Raw genomic sequence first — 17,141 nt, 5'->3', positions numbered from 1 at the left:
AGATAGCCCCAAACTACTCTAAACTGGAACTTGGAACAAAGTCATCATTAGAGCTTTTCTAATTAAATTGGCTAAAATTAAGGCTTACTGTTAAAATCACGACTTGTTCATAGAAATCCAAACACACATAGTGCCAGGTGCTACTTTATGCAACCTCCACACTGTGCTGACACGTACAAAGGGTTTTTGTTTGGCTGCAAGTTATTCCCTAAAAAAAGAAGGGCAAAACTCCCCGTGTTCAGTCTGCTTACCTTTCAAGGCAAATATGTGTACTATTCCTTATCCAGTCACTCCTGCGATAGATGTGGCTCTCAAAGGCAAGGGGGTCAAGAGAAGGAGATTTTAAACTGGGAACTCAGATCTAGCACGAGGTTTGTGGTGTGTTAATCAACTTAAAATCACATAGCCCCTCGGCAACAGAGTTGTACGAATGCTCTCTGTGAAGCCAGGTGTGCCTGACTTCCACCACTCCTGTGGAGCTCAGAGGGGTGCCCTGATCCGCAGCATCAGCGTTAGCATCGCTGGGAAGTTGTTCAAAATCAGTCTCGACCCCCTCCCCCACCAGGACTTACAGAATCAGAATCTCTCAGGAGGGATGCCAAAAGTCTGTATTTTAATAAATCCACCAGTTAATCCTAATGTATGTCAACATCTGAGGACTATTGCATTTATCATGATGCCCCCTTAAATCAATCTCTACAAACAACTGAAGGAGAAACCCACCTCATTTTTAAAACAAATAAAAGTGGTTGAGAAAGACTATGCTTGGGTGGGACCTGGCAAAGGTATCTACCTCCTGGTGAGATGAGTTTGATTGAGTGCCATGAGTCATTTGGGCAGTAAAATGGGCTTTTTCCCTTGTCCATATATATTATGAAAAAAATAAGAAAAATATTAGGCAACTCTTTTCCAAGAAAAATGACTAAAGCCAGGACTATTTTCTATTTTAATAATTTTGCTAGGTTATTAGTTATGTTGCTTGTATATTTCATGAACTACCTACTGTAATAAGGTTTAGGGGTCTGTTTTCTCAGAAAGAATATAAAATACATCTCACTTGTCAGTAATATTATTCCTATAAACATGCCCTGTTAAATCTGTGTGAGCTGACACATTAATCTACTGCCTGACTTAAGCTTTGTTATTTTTAAAATTTTTGAGCTTTATCTTGCCTGGAGCAGATTTCATTTGGTGATTATATAGAAGAATGCTGACATATTACCCTTCAGGCTTCCCAAGTCTGCCTGTTTATAAGCATTTATGAGCTGGTGAGACAAGCTTCCAGGTGAACGATACTGTATTGTTTTTTTGAGAGTTGATTCTGAATCCGACATCGAGTAACAGAAGGTAATACAAACCACCACATTCAAACTAAATTTTATTACATTTATTTGGAATTTAGTTTGCTTATGGTTATAATCGCACAGAAAAAAAAATATTTTTTATTTTATTTTATTTTTTTTAATTTTTTTTATTGCTTAAAGCATTACAAAGGGTATTACATATGTGAAAAAATATTTTTGACATGAAGGAAGTTGTAGCAAATTTTAATCCCAACAGGCATCTGTTCACTTCACATATTACCAACAAACATTTTTTTTATTAAGAAAATGATATTTTTGACAGTTTACCAAAATTAATTTAGAATTTACTAATAACTAAAAAAGGTATGATTTCCATGATGTTGTAGACTGAAAACAAAATTTTTATTAAGGACAACCTGACATGTTTATACTACAAACACAAAATTGCATTATAAAATTAATAAGTTAATGAACTAAAAGACATACTTCACTAAGGTAAAAATACTTAATTTACAAGTCACTATAGAGTACAACAAAGGGAACAAAAATGAGACCATATAAATTCATTTTTGAAGGATTTTGAGGCTTTTAACTTATATTTTAATATTTTGTTCATATATAGCCAAGAGTAACAGAGAAAGCCAACCTAGGGTCAATCCAAAATTCTGCAGGAGAAACATCAACCAGGGTCGCCGTGTTTGAACATGAGTCATTTCAGGAAGCTAAAAAAAGAATAAAAAACCAGAATAAGATCCAGATATATTCACTGCTGGGAAAAGTTTGGTGGGAAAACATGAGGGACTCTGTTATTCAGAACTTAATAACCTTTAAAATTCCCCAAACAATTGCAAAATGCTTAATACCTACTCTTAACCGAAATTTTTAAACATAAGATAAATTAAGCTGTTTGATTGTGGTTCAAAGGATCCTAGTGTTGCCAGAAGTCCTAAAATAACATAGTTATCAACTGAAAGCAAACCCTTCTTACTTTTGTTTTTAGAAAATGCTTAAATGTGAAATAGATAATAGATGGAAGGTATTATTTTTTACTGTTCTGTTATGTTTATGAATTTGCTAAATACACTGGTTATTACAAAGGATATATTTGTTTCTTTTCAAAGAGATGACCTCAAGTTATCACCTCCTAAGGCTGTATTTTATTCTCTGAGAGACAAGTGACCACCGTTTTATATTTGTGAAATGCCACGCCATTGGAAGGGCGGTGTTCACTCAAACATCTTTGTGAAGTGCCTCAACATGTTATTGTTTCACATTCTTTTGAATCCCTGACCCTGAGAAGATCAGAGTGAGTATATCTCTCTTACATCATAGAGAAAGAGTAGGCTCGGGTCAAGAGACTTAACCTTGTTATCAGTGACATTTGGGGCTGAATAGTTCTTTGTTGTGGAGATCCTCTTGTGTTTTGTGAAATGTTTAACAGCATCCCTGGCTTCTACCCACTACAGGTCAATTGTCCCTCTGCTCCCAGTCATGACAACCCAAAATGTCTTTAGATGTTGTCAACTATCCCTGGGAGTGAGGGTGGGAATAAAAATCTCCTCTGGTTGAGAACCACTGGATTATTTTATATTGCAAGAGAAAGGTCAAACATATAAAATATGCAAGGGTTTTAGATTTATGGCACTATAAAATAGGTTGACATATTTATTTAATGCCTATAGAGGAACATCCTGAATGTTCTGTTTGTTTGTGCTTGAGATGGACATTTCTCCATTCTAATTAGCTCAACAGACAGGAGAATTAGGATGATTGCAACCTGCTACTCACACCCCAGCACGGAGCAGTGGATTAAAGGCAACCGGTTTCCTTCTGTTCTGGCACTTTGTGTCTCAGACTATATCTGTGAGACACAGTTATGCCACCTCAGGTCAAGTAAGGGCTCAAACTTTAGCCTTATTTCCAAATATTGGAATAAGACATTTTATAGTTCCATCTTCTTCTTGGTTTTTTTTTACACAAAATAACTAATATTCATTTATAAGATGTGGCTGAATTAATAGCTTCTCTTACCTCCACTGTCTCTAGTGCCACCTAGCTGTTATTCATCTTTGACAAAATAGTACAAGTAGTTTCTGGAAAGATTTTTCTTGGCAAGTAGTGATAAAATATGGATCATTTATTGAACCATCATGATTATGAGATGTAATGGAGAAAAATGCTTCAGATGAGGTATAAGCATGGTGATGAAAATGGTTCTTGTTCAATAGAACTTGAGATGAATTTTCAAACCATTAATGTCTTAATGAACCTACATTTAGTAAGCTCCTTTTTATTTCCCCTCTTTGCTTCAAACTTCCACTCAGGTTATTTGTTTGGGACGAAGTAGGTCTTGATTAGGGTAGATTTAATAGCAAAAAAAAAAAAAAAAAAAAAAAAAAACCACAAAAAAAAACTGATACAAAAAACACAGGGAGAGAATTAGTGTCTAGAGAATTCCTGCAAATATCAATCAGTTTGTACTGACTAAATTCCCAAATGCCACAATATCTTGTTAAATTGCTTGATCTATTATTTATCTCACTAGCTTAAGCTTATAGACCTGCTGTTTGCTTATAGTGACATGATAGAACTCAATACGTGTGTTTATAAGAGCTTCCAGTCTCTGCCAGTGGTCCCACTCCCAGTGACAAAACCAATAATTCTTTATTCTGAGTAAGTAGATGGCATCACCCACAAGAAAACATCATGAGTATTTCAGAGCTCCAGGAACCACCACTCATATGAAATACAATGTCTTCTGTGGAGTTTTGCAACAGGTTCCCTGCCTTCATTTTTTTCCCCCAAAATAATTGGCTCTATGCTAACTTGACATCCATTCAGGTGTGCCTTCTAGCAGCTCATATTTCTCTCAAGGTCTTTCCGAATTCTCTGGCTGAAGCTCTTATGCAATGTTTATTTTCATTTACATTCGTTTTATTGTGCACTTTCTATATCTCCCTCACCCCATTTTCTTCTCATAATCCTAAAAGAGATAAAATTACTAACTCATTATAGCTATTAGAAAACACTGGCTCTCGGAGGAAAATGACTTATCCAAAGTCACACAGATGTGATGTCAGAACTAGGAAAGAAGCCAGGTGACCTCATTACTATAGAAGACATAGAAACACAAAGACCAGCTCTCTATCTGAATTCATCTCTATTTTTAGCAATACATTTCTACCTAATTAAAAAAAATGGAAAAATGCAAATACTAAAAATGTCCAGTTAGGCATAAAGTAGTCACTGTATGTGATGAAAATATGAAATACAACATATAGATATTAGGCTGCCTTTGTCATAAAAGATCACATCACTGGTTCTGTTTTTAAATCAGACAATATGCACCCAACAAAAGCTATAACAGCACACTAACATTGTAAACCTACAGAAGCAGACAAACAATGGAAATTAACATAAATTAACATTTAAAAAGAAGTTTAAGGAGATTCTCCTCTTGATATTGAAGCTTTAATTTTAACTTGGGTGGTCTAGCTGAGCTTTCCATGTCCACACATAAATAGGTTTGGTAAGAAAACACAGCTTAGCTTGATTTTGAGACAATACTTGGCTTTCTTTTAGGTGATTATAGATGAACATATGAACCATAATATCTCTTGGGTCCATACCAAAATACCAGAGAGTACTACAGAAAGTCTTTCCAAAAGATACAAATATAAAATGCCAAAGCTCAAACCACATCTGATTACAGCATTTCATTGTTTTGAATACACCCATATATATTTTATACATTTCAATCAGTAAATTTTGAAGGAAAATAAAAGTCCAGATGAATTAACTTTAAGCGTTTACATTTTGTTTTTACTGTGGGTTTTTTAAAAAATCTCTATAGGAGTTTAAGTGCCATCATCTTTCCCTGGCTTTCAAGAGAGAAAAGTTACCTTTACTTCCAGGGCAATTAAATTCCTTTATTAAATAATTTTACAGATCTTGATTTATACCCTAAGACCAGAGAGGATGAAATGGTAGAGTATATTGATATTGATGTAAAAGGTAAAAAAAAAAAAAACACTCAAAAAAGAGAGAAGAAATGTTAGCAAAACAGCCTTGCTTAGAGATAGAGCTAAGAGAAGTATTCTTGAGATTTCTGCCAGAAAGTTGGAATCCTTGAAGTAAAAAGTAATCTCCTTTTTTACCTCCATGCTTAGCAAGTTTCCCAACTCAAAACAGTGGATGCCAAGACATGATAGTCAAGGAGTTGTAATTTTCTGGAAAAATATATTTATCTAAAATGCAACCTTTTAACATGCTATCAAGTTCTTTTCTTCAATTTTGAATCAGGTACAGGAAATTTCCCGAGATGCATAAAGTCCACATATTGACTGAGACTTGTCTACAGTTAATGGTTCCTGCAAGTTCTACTAACTAACTGAGATGTAGTTATGATAGTCAACTGCTAATTAAGATTTCTGAACATTTTAGAACAGCGGTTCTCAACCTGTGGGCCGCGACCCCTTTGGCGGTCGAATGACCCTTTCACAGGTGTCGCCTAAGACCATCCTGCATATCAGATATTTACATTACGATTCATAACAGTAGCAACATTACAGTTATGAAGTAGCAACGAAAATAATTTTATGGTTGGGTCACAACATGAAGAACTGTATTTAAAGGGCCAGAAGGTTGAGAACCACTGTTTTAGAAAGTAAATGTTTAAATTTGAGTTAGTTCCCATAACGATATTCCAGTCAAGATGATGCTTTAAAATGAATGCTCACCGAAAATATTAGAACATATCAGGAAAGAAAGTGGACGAATATTAACATCATGTACTATATAATAATTATATACTAGGGAGGACTCATCACAGAGAAGAATGGTCTATAAAACATCTTCTGGAACTAGGTTTTTATCTTTCCTTGTACATGTAAGCTTCAGACTCTTCTGTCATTCAAAACCTCTGTTTATTTCCACCTGTAATCTGAAACTGGCTTCTTATTGGTATAATTGAACACCTATTACTGGATATTTCAACACTTAACTTCAGCATGGTTCATAAATGTACATACTGAAAAAGAAAGCTCAGCATTCAATGCTTCTAAAATATACTGAAATTTTCAAAGGCCCATTGTTATTAAAAATTTACAATTCAAATATAGAAATTCAACATTCATTTATTAAAGAGATTTGGTGATCTCTTTGAAGATAAAATTGTAATTTGAATATTTTTTCTCTCTTAGGAAAGTGTAGCTTTTGGCATCATTAACTCTCAAGAGAAATGATTTTCTTTTTCATTCATGAAGCTCACTTAACTGGTTTATGCCATCTTTCTTTCAGAGGGACCCTAAAGTCCATTGTGCACAAGGAGTCAGGTATACATTTGCATTTGATAAGAAAAACCATCCTTGTTGCTTCAAAAATGTGATTAAAAAAAACTCAAACTTATATTGTAGGACATCCTAATTATGCTTAATTAAGAGCATATATTTTGTGGGCTGCTCTAACTCTGTTACATTTGTAAATGGCTTAATTTTGTCCTTTCAAAAGACACAAAGTTGAGAACAAAATGGGAACTTGTTAGTGTCACAATTTTGGTTGTAAATTTGCAATTATCTGTTTGCATATGTAAACTGTACACTTAGTAATTGAATATCAAAGACTTCTAGTTTCTGGCATGGCACTTAAAAAGATTAAAATTCTGCCAGTGTGTCTTAACAACAAGTAAAAAACTGGGAAAACTGAAAAAACAAAAACTCTTCTTAGATATGTCAGAGAAGTGAGGTCACAGGGAAAACTGCTGGCAAAACACAAGCAGACAGGGAATACCACTTCCTAGAGCAGAATTTCTTCCAAATTAATGTCAGACACTAAGCCACAGATCCAGGAAGCTCAGAAAACATTAAGCAGGATAAATGCCAAAAATACTACCTATAGGCATATCATTATCAAACTTTAGAAAATCAAAGATTTTTTAAAAATCTTGAAATAAGCCCAGCGGGGGGGGGGGGGGGGGGGGGTGGAATACCTATAGGCAGATGAGCAAGGATAATAATTACATATAAATTCTCCTCAGAAATTATGTGAGCAAAAAGAATGAAGTGAAAGAAACCAAGATGGCGGTATAGGTAAACACCGGAGATTGCTGCCTCGCACAACCACTTCAAAAATACAACTAAAAGATGGAACGGACATCATCCAGAAACACAGGAAGGCTGGCTGAGTGGAAATTCTACAACTAGAAGGAAAGAGAAAAGCATACCAAGACTCAGAGGAGGTGCAGTGCGGAAGTAAAATACAAAGGTGCAGAGGTGCATGTGGAGAGGGCTGGCGGCTGAGGTCACGATTGTCTTTTTCAAACGGGAGGGAGTCTCAGGCTCTGAGCTCCAGTTCCGGGCGAGTCTCTGGGCACCCAGACTCATACGGGAGAAACGGGACTATCTGGCATTGGTTGGAACTCAAGAGCAGCTTTCCCTCGGAGGCACACACAGCGATTGCTGGGGCCTCTGAGGACAGGACTGAGAGCAGCCATACTGCTCGATCAGCCCGCCTGTTGATCCCCTGGGACCCCAGCCCGCACAAGCCCTGCACGGAGGCTTTTGCATATGAAAGGCCCGGCCCTTTGTAATCTGAAAATTACTTAACAAACTGCAGCTGCCCCAAGGTCCCAGGGCAACTTGCATTGCTTTACAGCTGGCTTCTGCTGGGTAGCCTCAGGTAGAGGCTAGATTAGCACCTCCTTAGATCCAAGAGCCAGTGTACCCAGTGGTCAGAGTGGGACCATCCAATTACAACTCTGCAGATCCATAAGGGACACACTCAGGGGGAAGACTCAGTGAGCACCAAAGCCCTACTGAAGCAAGTCTTGCCCCAGAAGGGTGTCTTCAGTACAGAAGTTCTCCCACCATAGACACAGCTGATTCTCACAGCCAATTGGCCTGGAGGTCAAATCCTCCCAGTGTTACCCTACAACAATCAAGGCTTAACTACAACAAGACTGTGCACTAAACCCACAAGGGGGTGCACCAAGAGTGTCTACCTCAGGTAATTGGGGAGGCTGAGCCACTGGGCCCTATAGGACACTTAGCACAGAAAGCCACTCTATCGAGACAGCGAAGCATAAAAAATGCCAACACAAAGAAACAGGACACAAATGACAGAAATGGAGGAAAGCAAACTACTGGATATAGAGTTCAAAACCACACTTTTAAGGTTTTTCAAGAATTTTCTAGAAACCGCCGATAAACGTAATGAGACCCTCAAGAAATCTAGTGAGACCCTCGATGTTGTGATAAAGAACCAACTAGAAATTAAGCATTCACTGACTGAAATAAAGAATATTATACAGACTCCCAACAGCAGACCAGAGGATCGCACGAATCAAGTCAAAGATTTGAAATATGAAGAAGCAAAAAAACACCCAACCGGAAAAGCAAAATGAAAAAAGAACCCAAAAATACGAAGATAGTGTAAGGAGCCTCTGAGACAGCTTCAAACGTACCAACATCCGAATTATAGGGGTGCCAGAAGAAGAAAGAGAGCAAAATATTGAAAACCTATTTGAAGAAATAATGACAGAAAACTTCCCCTACCTGGTGAAAGAAATAGACTTACAAGTCCAGGAAGCACAGAGAACCCCAAACAAAAGAAATCCAAAGAGGACCACACCAAGACACATCATAATTAAAATGCCAAGAGCAAAAGACAAAGAGAGAATCTTAAAAGCAGCAAGAGAAAGAAAGTCGGTTACCTACAAGGGAGTACCCATACGACTGTCAGCTGATTTCTCAACAGAAACTTTGCAGGCCAGAAGGGAGTGGCAAGAAATATTCAAAGTGATGAATACCAAGAACCTACAACCAAGATTACTTTACCCAGCAAAGCTGTCATTCAGAATTAAAGGTCAGATAAAGAGCTTCACAGATAAGAAAAAGCTAAAGGAGTTCATCACCACCAAACCAGTATTATATGAAATGCTGAAAGGTATCCTTTAAAAAGAGGAAGAAGAAGAAAAGGGTAAAGATACAAATTATGAACAACAAATACACATCTATCAACAAGTGAATCTAAAAATCAAGTGAATAAATAATCTGATGAACAGAATGAACTGGTGTTTATAATAGAATCAGGAACATAGAAAGGGAATGGACTGACTATTCTTGCGGGGGAAAGGAGTGTGGGTGATGCGGGAAGAGTCTGGACAAAAATCATGCACCTGTGGATGAGGACAGTGGGTGGGGAGTGAGGGAGGAGGGTGGGGTGGGAACTGGGAGGAGGGGAGTTATGGGGGGGGGGGGGGAAGAGGAACAAATGTAATAATCTGAACAATAAAGATTTAATTTAAAAAAAAGAATGAAGTGAAATATTTAAAGTGTTGAGAGAGATAAATCACAAACCTAGAATTCTGTGCCCTCAAAATTAACCTTAGGACAAAAGGAGGAAATAAAGATATTCTCAGACACAAAAATTGAAGGAATTTGTTGCCAGTAGGCCACCCTTGCAAAAAGTGTTAAAAGAAGTTTTTTGGAGAAAGATAAATAATATAGGTCAGAAACTGGAATGTACATAAAGAAAGAACATCAGAAAATGAATAAGTATTTTCTTACTCTTAATTAATCTAACAAATTTGTTCAAAATAATAGAACAATGCATTAAATTATGTATGCCTGTGTGTGTGCACATGCTTATGTATAGTGAAATGAATGACAGCAATGACACAAAGAATGGAAAGATGAATTACAAATATTTTCTTATTACAATGTGCTTACATTATCCATAAAACAGTATAGTGTTATGTTAAAGTAACATTGGATTAGTTGTATGTATGTTGAAAACTCTAGGGCAACCACTTAAAAAACTAAAAATGGAAATATAATTAATATAATGAGAAAGGAGTCTAAATGGAATAATATAATGCTCAATTAAAACCACAAGGCAGAAAAGATGTAAAAGATAAAATTAGCAACAAAGAACAAGGTCAAAATTAGGAGACAGTAACAAATATAGTAGATATTTAACCAACTACCAGAGGCCTGATGCACGAAAATTCATGCAAGAGTAGGCCTTCCTTCCCCCAGCTGCCGGCATTGGCTTCCCTCCAGAACCTGGGACCCGGGCTTCCCTCCTCCGGCCACTGGCAGGCACCAGGGACCCTGGCTGCTTCCCTCCTCTGGCTGCCCACAGGCACCCAGGACCCAAGCTGGCTTCCCTCTGGCCCCAGTTTAGTCAGGAAGGATGTCCAGTCTAATTAGCATATTACCCTTTTATTATTATAGATATCAGTAATCACTCTAAGTGTCAATGGTCTAAATACACTAATTAAAAGACACTTTTCAGAGTGGATAAAAAAAATAAGACCCAACTATATGCTGTCTACAAAAAACCTGCTTTAAATATGAAGAAAAAATGTAGATTAAAAGTAAAGGGATGGAGGAAGCTATATCATGCTAACTCTCATCAAAAGTGAGTGAGAGTAGCTACATTAATTTCCAACAGAGCAGTTACCAGGGGTAAATATGGACATTAGATAAAGATAAAAGACTCAATACTTCAATAATCTTTAATGTATATGTTCCTAACAACAGAGTGTCAAAATATATGAGACAAAACTCAGAGAACTGCAAGGAGAATCAGATGGAGAGTTGGAGACTTTACCACATCTCCTTTAGAAATAGATAGACCCAGAAGACTAAAAATCCATAATATCACAGAGGAGCATCTTCAATAAACTGGATATAATTGGCATATATAAACTACTTCAGCCAATAACAGCATAATTAACATTCTTCTCAAGCTCATATAAAACACTCACCTAGACAGACAACACTGTGCCCATAAAGCACACCTTAATAAATTTAAAATAATAGAAATTGTATAACAATGGAATTATACTATAAATCAATGACAAAAGAAAGCTGGGAAATCCCACCAAATACATAGACATTAGGCAACACAGTTCTAAATAATACAAGGCTCAAAGAAGAACCTTTAAGATAAATTAAAACCTATTTTGAACTAAATGAAAATGAAGATGCAATTATCAAGGTTTTGGGGATACAGTAAAAGCAAGGTTTGGAGGGAAATAGTAGAAATGAAGAAAGATAAAAAAAAATCAATAATCCAAACTTCCACCTCAAGAAGCTAGAAGAAGAATATAAAATTAAATCTTAAGTGAGAAGAAAATATAAATAAACCAGAAATTAATGAAATTGAAAACAGTAAATCAATAAAAAGAATCAACAAAGCCATAACCTGATTCTGTGAAAAGATCAATAAAATAAATAAGCCTCTACCCAGGCTAACTACGGAAAAAAGACAGAAGGCACAAATTACTTATATCCAAAATGAAAACAGGGACATCACTACAATTTTCATGGACAATAAAAGCATAATAAAGAAACATTATAAATAACTCTGTGCCCACAAATTTGTTAACCTAGAAAAAATGCATCAATTCCTTGAAAGACACAATCCGCCAAAACTTACACAAGAATAAGTAGACACTGTATAGGCCTATATTTATAAAATAAATTAAGTAACCTTTCATTCAATACAGAGAGCACTAAATACAGATGGGTTCACCAGTAAATCCTACCAAACATTTAAGGAAGAAATTATGCCAATTTTCTATAATCTTTCAGAAAATAGAAGCTGAAAAAATACTTTCTAACTCATTCTATGGGGCCAGCTTTGTCTTAATGCCAAAACTAGACAAAGGTAAAACAAAAAAAGAGAAAACTACAGACCAATATCTTTCATGAACAGATATGCAAAAAATTCAACAAAATAGTAGTAAATAAAATTTTTAAAAATGTATAAAAAATTATACACCACAAACAAGTGGGATTTTTTTTACATGGCTAATTTATCATTCAAAAACTGATTAATATAATCTAGACCAGTGGTTCTCAACCTGTGGGTCGCGACCCCTTTGGGGGTTGAACGACCCTTTCACAGGGGTCACCTAAGACCATCAGAAAACACATATATAATTACATATTGTTTTTGTGATTAATCACTATGCTTTAATTATGTTCAATTTGTAACAATGAAATTGGGGGTCACCATAACATGAGGAACTGTATTAAAGGGTCTCGGCATTAGGAAGGTTGAGAACCACTGATCTAGACTATAGCATCAACAAGCTAAAGAAGAAAAATTACATGATCATATCAATAAATGCATTAAAAGCACTGACAAAATCCAACATATATCATGATTTTTAAAAAACTCCCAGAAAACTGAGAATAGAGAGAAACTTCCTGAAATTTATGAAGGGAAGGAAAGGGGAGGGTAAAGAAATGGTAGAGAGAGTAATATAGAAAAAGAAGAATAAAAACAGAAGAAAGGGAAATAAAAGGTATACAGACTAGAAAGAAGAAATAAAACTGTCTTTATTTGCAGTTGAGATGATCTCTATGTAGAAAATCCAAAAGAATCAACAAAAAAATACCTGGAACTTATAAGTACGTATATCAAGATATAACGTTAACATACAAAAGTCAATCCAGGAATGAAGAAGTGAAATTTAAATTAAAAACATTACCATTTACATTAGCACCAAAAAATAAAATACTTACTGGTATATATAAATCTAACAAAATAGGTATAAGGTCTATATGAAGAAAACTATAAAACTCTAATGAAAGCTATCAAGGAAAAACTAAATAAATGTAGAAAATTTCCATGTTCATGGACATGACAATATTGTCAAGATGTCAGTTATTCCATAGACTCAAGCAATGTCAACCAAAATCCTACAAGTTTTTCTATGGATATTGAAACACTGATTCTAAAGTTTACACAGAGATGCAAGACCCAGAATAGCCAACTTAATATTGAAAGAGAAGAACACAATTGGAAAATTGATACTACCCAACTTCAAGATTTACTGTAAAGTTACCATAATCAACAATGTGGTATTGGTGAAAGTACAGACAAACATACCAATGAAACGGAACAGAGAGGCCAGAAATAGACCCACAGAAATAGAGGCAGCAGAACTTTGACAAAGATGCAAAAGTGATAAAATGGAACAAAGATAGTCTTTTCAATAAATTGTGTTGGAATTACTGGCATGTACAAAAGAAAAAAAAAAAACATACACAGGCCTTGGTTATTCCTTGTGACAGAAATGTAAAGGAGGGTGTTAGAGTGCATTTTCTTTTAGCATCGTATTTTATTATTAACTAGAGGCCTGGGGCACGAAATTCGTGCATTGGGTGGGGGGAGTCCCCTCAGCCCAATCTGCACCCTCTCCAATCTGGGACCCCTCGGGGGATGTCCAACTGCCAGTTTAGGCCCGAGGGGATCGGGCCTAATCCGGCAGTTGGACATCCCTCTCAGAATCCGGGACCACTGGCTCCTAACTGCTCACCTGCCTGCCTGCCTGATCAACCCTAACTGCCCCCCCTGCTGGCCTGGTCGTCCCCAACTACGCCCCCCTTCCCCCCCTCTCCCCCCCCCCCGCTCACCTGGTCATCCCTTACTGCCCCCCGCTCCCTGCTGGCCCAGTTGCCCCCAACTGCCCCTGCCAGTCTGGTCACCCCTCACTAACCCCCCTGCTGGCCTAGTCACCCCACACAGCCTGTTCGGTCATTCATTCAGTTGTGATGGTCGCTTAGGCTTTTATTATTATAGATCAGTGATGGCGAACCGTTTGAGCTCAGCGTGTCAGCATTTTGAAAAACCCTAACTTAACTCTGATGCCATGTCACATATAGAAATTTTTTGATATTTGCAACCATAGTAAAACAAAGACTTATATTTTTGATATTTATTTTATATATTTAAATGCCATTTAACAAAGAAAAATCAACCAAAAAAATGAGTTCGCGTGTCACCTCTGACATGCATGTCATAGGTTCGCCATCACTGTTATAGATAGTAAGATTCTGAGCACAGATTGAGGTATTGACTCAACAATATCCCAAAATTGGGAGATGTGTTCCTACTGACACAGGTAGGGCCTATTTTGAATTTAGATCTTTTTAAATTAGCAGTTGTGTTCACAGAAAAGCTTAATACAGCAGTCTTAATTTTTCTTATCAAGCAAGAAAGCAAAGACCACAGGATCTCTATGTATCTGGAATTACCAAACTTAGAGGCTTATTGTTAAGTTATTTATTAAAATTCATCATTAGATATTTTGTTAAGTATTTAAATACAGAATATTATAGATTCCTAAATTGCAATGGTATCTGCCCATGGGAATTCATGAAAAGTAAATGAAAACAGAAGATAAATGAAATTTTCCTTTTTGAAAACTGAGCTATAAGACACAGACCATGACATTGTCATTCACAATTACGAAAGACAAAAATGTTACCTGCTTTTCACTGGTACTTAACATTTTACCTTACTATTATTTTTCCGTGGGGAAAGTCAATTCAGCTAGAAAAATTTTTTCTGATTTAGCTCAGCAAAGAGAGTCATCAGCCAGCTTTAGCATTTTCCTAAAAGATGGATTACTTTGGAAGATACATGTTTGTGTGTGTGTACATGCACAGGCACGATTTTAGGAGACTCACTGGAAGAAAGGAAACACAAGTAGCAGAAAAATACAAATATTTCTGGTAGTCATTTTTTTCAAATTACAGAGTTCAGCATTCATCCAAGTTGTGTCTATTAATCATTTTCTCAGTAGAAAATAACCTAAGTGTAGGATTTTACTAGTTTTAGAGAAAGATAATAGAAATCTTCCAAAAGTGTTGGTATGAATGATTCATCCTTCTTGCTTTTGTGAAGAAATAATTGTGAATGTTAATTTATATTAATTTTGCTGCTGAAGTGGCTTTTAAATGCTTGTCTTTTTTTTCACATCAAAAAAATATTTGAAATGGTGTCAGTTGTATTTATTGATTTTAAATACGATATATGTTGAAAGCAAATATGTATTTCAAGGCCATTTTACATGTATTTTTCAAACAAAACATTCCTTTTCAATGCATGGATATTGTTTAAAAGGCATTACATCTAGGTATTGCCAAACTATAAAGAAAGGATACCTTACTTGTTTTTTGGATGGAGAAAGAACTTATTTACCAGAGCTGAACTGCATTGGATTTATCTAGATTTCTCTGAGAAAGAAACACTCAATCAAACAATACATTGGAATATAAAAAATAATGGACAGGAGGGAATCAGATCAGTATCCTAAAAGTATAGATTCTATTTTAGTTTAATTTCATAGTCGGGTGATTATGAGGCGAAGCCTAGCTAGAAACAGCTGTTTTGTGTCAATTTATGTTCTTTTCACCAATTCACTATGTTGAAGCTGTTACATTTACTGAACTTAAACAATTGTAGAGAAGCCAATGGATGCTTTTCACCTGGACTATTGGTGATCCTATTTATTGACTGGGCATAATATTCAATCTTATTTTTGTGTATTTGGGTATATTTTCAAAGCAAAGGATCTTGAGTTCAAATTCAAAATACTTTTTACACTACCTTTCGTACAAGAAAATTTATCTGGAAATTGGAAAATGCTCCAGGCAAAGTCTGGCTGAGATTTTACTTGGAGGAGACACTTGCAGGAAGAGGAGAGATAAGCAAATTGCTCTAAGTGGCTGTTTTTCAATCTTGCTGTATCCTCCCCTATTATTATATAAGTGAAATTAAGATTGCAAGAACTTTAATAATAGTCTCAACAAGGAAGTTAATTTTTAAAAGAACGTCTGCAAAAAATGTACAGAGGGAAGGCCGTTACATTGGGAGAACTGTGTAGTGGTGGAGGCTGGAAACTATTCTCAACAGATCTGCCTTGATGTACTCAGAGGGGGCACCTGAATTTTGGTTTGTTTTATTTGGTTCTGGCATGAATTGGTGAGTGCTTCTTTCTCTGAGTTACAACTCCCCCTGTCAGCTTGGGTGTTATTAATGCATTGGGTCCTGGGCAGTCGTCCAGTTCCACCGATTCTAGGGACATCTTCAGCTACATTCATAGTGAGAGCTCCTTGAAGTTGCCATGGGCCTATTGCTATGGAAACCGTCTCACAGGATCTAAAGCCGTAGGAAAATTGCCTAAAGATTTGAAACTTGTTTCAGGTCCAAAATAAACCTTTCCTTGGCATAACCTATTTATATTTTTAATAAATTAATTTAGTATTTAAAAAATAAGTCACATTTGTTAAAAATAAAATCTCTCTTATCCAAATTGCTGAAGAAAACAATATTCTCAGAGCTTGTCTTTTCCTCATCTTTGAGAACTTTCATAAATGGTAAAGAAGGTAGAGCTGAGAAATCCTCTTGACTTTCAGTCTGAGAAGTTTCTTACAAGGAATTCGGTTCTGAGCATCAGATGCTCCTACATAGCTGCCTCTCTTTCCAAGTACAACTATACCAAGGTTAGCATCACAAGGATATATTCATCTTCTATAGCTGCTGTTAACAAACTACCATTAACATGGTGGCTTATAACACAAATTTATTATCTTATAAGTATCTTACAGGGTCCCCAGGCTAATTTAAGTGGGTCAGCTGTGCTGCTCTCCTTTCTGGAGCCTGGAGAGAATCTGTTTCCTTGCCGTTTCCAGCTTCTGGAGGCTGCCCGAATTCCTTGTCTCCTGGACCCCTTCCTCCATCTTTAAAGACCCTGCTCCCGTTATCACAAACCTTTCTCTGACTCCTGATGGAGAAGATTTTCCACTTTTGAGTACTTATGTGATTAGATTTGGACCACAGATAATCTAGGATAATCTTCCCTTCTCAAAGTCCTAAACCTTAATCACATCTGCCAGTCCCATTTGACATGTAAGATAACACATTCACAAATTCCCAAGATTAGGACATGTATATCTTTGGGTTAAGGGTGGGTCATTACATGTCTAGAGAACAAATCTCATGAAATCTTTGTAGCAAACATGGGAATATGAAAGA

The 17,141-nt window shown here is 36.3% G+C and overlaps 1 protein-coding gene across 8 annotated transcripts in view; it reads right to left on the bottom strand.

Moving 5' to 3' along the window:
* Positions 1–1,403: 1,403 nt before the first annotated feature.
* Positions 1,404–17,141, bottom strand: part of SLC39A12 (solute carrier family 39 member 12) — a 71,200-nt gene continuing 55,462 nt past the window's right edge. For all 8 annotated transcript variants that reach the window (XM_070408085.1, XM_070408104.1, XM_070408094.1 and 5 more), the window contains one exon: positions 1,404–2,026. In XM_070408085.1, coding sequence (XP_070264186.1) covers positions 1,898–2,026 — 129 coding nt within the window. In that variant the 3' untranslated portion in view covers positions 1,404–1,897. The remainder of the gene's footprint in view (positions 2,027–17,141) is intronic.

The sequence above is a fragment of the Myotis yumanensis genome, unplaced genomic scaffold (assembly GCF_028538775.1).
Source record: "Myotis yumanensis isolate MYYU_CA2020_CCGP unplaced genomic scaffold, mMyoYum1.0.hap1 SCAF_1, whole genome shotgun sequence".
Lineage (NCBI taxonomy): Eukaryota > Metazoa > Chordata > Mammalia > Chiroptera > Vespertilionidae > Myotis > Myotis yumanensis.
This window is presented reverse-complemented; position numbering and strand designations above follow the sequence as displayed.